At 43.3% G+C, this 6,000-nt stretch overlaps 1 protein-coding gene across 1 annotated transcript in view; it reads right to left on the bottom strand.

Annotated features, from left to right (window-relative positions):
- Nucleotides 1–656: 656 nt before the first annotated feature.
- The window catches only part of OCA2 (OCA2 melanosomal transmembrane protein), a 439,010-nt gene continuing 433,666 nt past the window's right edge, over nt 657–6,000 (bottom strand). Inside the window, exon 24 of the mRNA XM_044285952.1 lies at nt 657–1,107. Within this exon, the coding sequence (XP_044141887.1) occupies nt 1,020–1,107 (88 nt within the window). The 3' untranslated portion in view covers nt 657–1,019. The remainder of the gene's footprint in view (nt 1,108–6,000) is intronic.

Genomic DNA, 6,000 nt, shown 5'->3' with positions numbered 1-6,000 from the left:
ATAGCGTCCAAAGCTTGCTTCACTTATCTCTAATTATCGTGTTTTCAATCAAATGTATTAGTATTTAAATATAATAATTAGGCATTATTGGGTTAGAAACGTTTTAACGTAGGCATTTACAAAACACACCCACACCCATTTTGGGTCCAAATTCAACTTTATTTTCAGTTGATGTATTTTCTTTTGTCTCAAACATATCAAGTCTTGATTATTGTAGTACATGCATTTGTAGATCATACACTGAAAACAGCATTGTTACAGTTAAACCCATCAAAACATGAAAATACGTTTGTCCTTTCAACAGTTACAAAATTTGCATTAATAACCAAAAATGATTAATGCAGGTGCAACATAATGCAGATTTTTACTACACCGTATGGCTTACTGTAAGGGTCCATTCACACGTCCGCAATTTCGTTCCGCATTTTGCGGAACGGAATTGCGGACCCATTCATTCCCATGGTCCGCAATTCCGTTCCCGAAAAAAATAATTTGAACATGTCCTATTCTTGTCCGCAATTGCAGACAAGAATAGGCATATTCTATAGTGCCGGCAATGTGCGGTCCACAAAATGCGGAACGCACATTACCGCTGTCCGTGTTTTGCGGATCCACGGCTCCGTGGATCCGCAAAACACATTGCGGACGTGTGAATGGAGCATAAGGCATTGTTTTATCCTCCTACTTAGAAAACCATAATGAGAAAATACTGAACTGAATAATAATTAATGTGGAATAATATTGATATATTATCCACTTAATTTGTCCACAAAGTTCAAAAACTTCACAATTAAAAGTGGGCAATTATATTGCATATTTGCCTATGTGCAACTATTTTCTAATGCATCAAGTAACTGTTGCATAGACTTCTCAAAGTGTATGAATTAATGTACAGTATTAGAAATAATGCTATTTTTTCTTGAATACAGCAGGGATCATTCATTCCACCAGCCCTTCATATACAGCCATGGATTGATTAGATCAGTGTAACTGCTGAAATGGTAATCTTCTCTTGTAGCTTATGAATTCCATTGCAATAGAACATGGGACACCAACAGATAAGTCATTCCAATTGTAGTGGAAACAATCATCATGGGAAATCCCAACCTGAAACAGAAGAAAACATTTTATTTTTATTTTATTTTTTAGTAGGATTCAATCATCTATGGTATGGTAAACATTGCCCTATTATTTATTTAAAGGTATCAAATACATTTTGACTGAGGATGTAGCTAGTGTCTTGGGGAATAGTAGATAAACTATTGGGCAGTATATATTTTGTGTCTATAGGCTTTGTAGAAATGCACCAGTTACCATGCTGCTTGGATGACTAGTTTTCAAAAACCATCATCATACTATATGTTTTTATTATAACTTAAAACGCCCAAGATTTCTAACAAAATGAAAAAAAGTTATAAAAAGTTAACCTCAACCACTTAGTGCTAGAAAAAGTGAAATAGATGCTTCAAAAACGTGACGCTCTTTCTCAACACCATATTTCTCAATGTATTTACACCAGACAACTGACAAATACATTGATAATTCTCCTCATATGATTCTAAATCGCCGTTTCACTTAACATATTACAAATATGGCTGCAGCCACCACTACGGAAAACTAAGCAAATAGGAATTTATTAAAGGATTAAAGTGTTTCAGATCAGTTAACCCCTTTGCGTTTAGTGTAATACTATTGCATTAGAAAGTGAAGGGAGTTATTGCTGTCTGCCATAATAGTACATCACAGTGATAGCGCGGGTTCAGAAGCTGTGCACATACTGTGGCTTGAGGGTGCCGATTGTATTATAGAGCTGGCACCTGGATCTCACTGCCACAATTGTAGATGACTCAGATCCTGGTAGTCTAGCCCCACAGATGTCATGGTCTATAGCGACTGCAGCATCTGAGAGGTTAGGCCAATGGCGGAAGCTCCCTCTGGAATCCCACTAATGCAATACTGGGTGCTGGATCCTATTTGATCTTACAGAAATATTACATCATCTAGTACAAGCGATCAACTGATTGCAGGTTCAAGTCACACAAAAAAAAAATAAGTGAACACTCGAATTAAGCCCTTTCTTCTTTACACATATAAAAGTAAAGGTAAACATATTGGGTATCAACACATCTGTAATGACACAATCCATTAATTTATCACATATTTCACGTGCACGGTGAACAATGCTAAAAAATAAAAAATATACCCCTATGCCAGATTTTTATTGTCACTTCAATTCCCCCAAAACTTATACCGTATTTTTCGCTTTATAAGACGCACTTTCCCCCCCCCCCAAAAGTGGGGGGAAAATGGCCGTGAGTCTTATAAAGCGAATACTTCGCTGGCCGCTATGCTGCACAGTGCGGCCAGCGAAGTATCAGTGTGAAGGGAGGAGGCGGAGACACTTATGGCGGGGCCCGGTGCAGTGACTCTAATACAACGGGCCCCACAACTGTTAAACATTCAATTTGATCTCTATATCTAATTGTAGACACGCTGTACGGTACTTACTGTAGTACCGGAGGTATAACATTAAGACGGCGCAGCGCCTGCCGCAGCTCCCTCCTCATGCGCCGCCTGTCCCAGCTCACTCTGTCATGCGCCACCTGCCTGTTCATTCATAAAGTGAGATAAGAAGGCAGGCGGCGCATGAGGAGGGAGCTGGGGTAAGCGGTGCATGACCGAGGGAGCTGGGGCAGGCGGCGCATCAGGGGGGAGCTGCGACAGGCGGCGCATGACCGAGGGAGATGCCGGTCTGCGCCGTCTTAATGTTATACTTCCAGTACTACAGTAAGTACCGTACAGCGCGTATACAATTAGATATAGAGATCAGATTGAATGTTTAACAGTTGCGGGGCCCAGTATATTACAGTACAGTCACTTCACCGGGCCCCGCCATAAGTGTCCCTGCCACCTCCCTCCACACTGATCCATCTGATGGGGGATCTGTAGATGACACTTATGGGGATCTGTGGATGACATAAGTGTCATCCACAGAGCCGCCATAAGTGTCATCCACAGAGCCGCCATAAGTGTCATCCACAGAGCCGCCATAAGTGTCATCCACAGAGCCGCCATAAGTGTCATCCACAGAGCCGCCATAAGTGTCATCCACAGAGCCGCCATAAGTGTCATCCACAGAGCCGCCATAAGTGTCATCCACAGAGCCGCCATAAGTGTCATCCACAGAGCCGCCATAAGTGTCATCCACAGAGCCGCCATAAGTGTCATCCACAGAGCCGCCATAAGTGTCATCCACAGAGCCCCCATAAGTGTCATCCACAGAGCCCCCATAAGTGTCATCCACAGAGCCCCCATAAGTGTCATCCACAGAGCCCCCATAAGTGTCATCCACAGAGCCCCCATAAGTGTCATCCACAGAGCCCCCATAAGTGTCATCCACAGAGCCCCCATAAGTGTCATCCACAGAGCCCCGATAAGTGTCATCCACAGATCCCCCCATAACAGTGCGTCATCCACAGATCCCCCCATAACCGTGTCATTCGCAGATCCCCCCATAACAGTGCGTCATCCACAGATCCCCAGTAATAGTGCTATCCACAGACCACCATTAGTTCAAAACTTACCAAAAGCACACCTTTTGGTTCAAAATATTTTTTTCTTATTTTCCTCCTCAAAAACCTAGGTGCGTCTTATCATCAGGTGCGTCTTATAAAGCGAAAAATACAGTAATTTATAAGAGATTGGCTTTAAGAGGTTAATAAATGGTGAACTAGAAGCTACACTTTGCTATTAAGGATGAAACCGGATACTGCGACTGGCTGCAAATCTACAACATGTAAAACTGTCTTAAAGGGCACCTGTCAGCAGATTTGTACCTATAAAACTGGCTGATCTGTTGCATGTGCGCTTGGCAGCTGAAGGGCCATGTTCATATGTGCCCACATTGTTGAGAAAAATGGTTTTATCATATGAAAATGAGCCTCTATAAGCAATGGGGATGTTGCCATTACGCCTAGAGGCCCTGCTCTCTCTGCAACTGCTGCACCCTTTCCACTTTGATTGACTTTAGGAAAAGTCAGGGCCAGATGTGATTGCATTTACACTGCCTGGTCCTGTCAATCAAAATAAGTGGAACCTCTAGGAGATTTTGCAATGCCCCCCTTGCTCTTTAGGTTAATTTGCATATATTAAAACATCATGTTTCTGAGCAATGGGGGCACATATCATCATGGTTCCAACACAGATGCCTTCAGCTGCCAATCGCACATGTAACAGGTCAGCCAGTTTCATAGCTACACATCTGCTAATTAGGTTTACCATTAGATAATTTAGCAGATAGATAGTGACACAAATTACACATTATGCTACAAATGATATTGTGAGGGACTTATGGAATACACTATAGTAGATACTCGGAACCCCCAAAAAATTATGCCAACCTTGATGCAATGACCCATCTATAAAACTTTCCAACTGGTGGTCATTAATGTTAATTACTTTTATATAGCTTTACAGTTAGAACATATAGTATGTTGTAGGACAACTCACTGGTACAAAATGGGCATCAGATGGGTTCCCACCTGGGACCCCATCCATAAACCAAAATGAGGCACCATTAAACAGTGGCTCTGGCAGACTTGTAGTACAAATTGAATAGCTACCATATAGTACTACATTTCCTTTTCAGTGGCCACTGCCAGTGGTATGGGCAACTTAACCCAGGATTATGATGGTGATTACCAACATATTAAAGAGGCATATTAAATGAGATAAATCTGCCTTGGTTTCACCAAGAAAGGACATTTCTTTTATTATGCAGAATTCAAATACATGCTGAAAACTCAACTGCACGCAATTGAACAGCAAAGTGGTTGCCCATTGGAAGCCATCAAATTATTTTGCTGCATTTTTCCTGTGCATTTTGCTTATATATGCAAGAAATGTAAACTGCATGACTATATCCTAAATTCTATTAGCAGTTATATAGGGTTACAAAGTAAAATGGTGTATTTAACCTTTGCTCATCTTTTGTAACTGACCCAAAAATACCAGCAGGGCCGTCTTTACCAAGGAGCAAAAGGGGCAGCTGCCCCGGGCCCAGTTGCTCCTGGGGGGCCCAAGGCAGCTGCCTCTTGAGCCCTGCTAGCTACTGCCCAGGGTGTCAAGCTGTCTGTGTACTTTAACGTTGTGATCTAGGACCTTAATGACATCATCACCATGTGACCAGTAACCTAGTAATTACTGGTCACATGGCTATGAGGTCATCACAGGTCCTATCAGGAGTGTTGCAGAAGTTAACTGTGGAGCTTTTTTGTGTGAAGATTACATCAGAAAAAGGTGACAGGGGCTGTTATGTTAATATACTGTAAACTATTGTATAGTGGGGTGCTGTATACTGTGCGGGGGCCTGTATACTGCGTGGGGGGCCTGTATACTGCGTGGGGGGCCTGTATACTGCGTGGGGGGCCTGTATACTGCGGGGGGGCCTGTATACTGTGTGGGGGGCTGTATACTGTGTGGTGGTCTGTATACTGTGTGGTGGTCTGTATACTCTGGGGGGCTGTATAATGTGTGGTGGGCTGTATACTGTGTGGGGGGCCTGTATACTGTAGGGGGCCTGTATACTGCGTGGGGGACCTGTATACTGCGTGGGGGACCTGTATACTGCGTGGGGGGCTGTAAACTGTGTGGGGGGCTGTATATTGTGGGAGGGCCTGTATAGTGTGGGGGGGCTGTATAGTGTGGGGGGCTGTATAGTGTGGGGGGGCTGTATAGTGTGGGGGGGCTGTATAGTGGGGGGGGCTGTATAGTGTGGAGTGCTATACTGCTGTACTGTATACTGTGGGGGTCTGTATACTGTGGGTGCGGTATAGTGTGGAGTGCTATACTGCTGTACTGTATAGTGTGGGGGGCTGTATCGTGTATAGTTTGGGGTACTGTATACAGTGAGGTGTTGTATACTGTGGGCTGCTATACTGCTCTACTATATACTGTGGGGTACTGTATAGTGTGGGGTGCTATACTGCATACTGTGTGGTG

Source organism: Bufo gargarizans, chromosome 3 (genome assembly GCF_014858855.1).
Source record: "Bufo gargarizans isolate SCDJY-AF-19 chromosome 3, ASM1485885v1, whole genome shotgun sequence".
Classification (NCBI taxonomy): Eukaryota; Metazoa; Chordata; class Amphibia; order Anura; family Bufonidae; genus Bufo; species Bufo gargarizans.
Note: the sequence above shows the minus strand (reverse complement) of the source record. Positions and strands in the feature narration are given on the sequence as shown.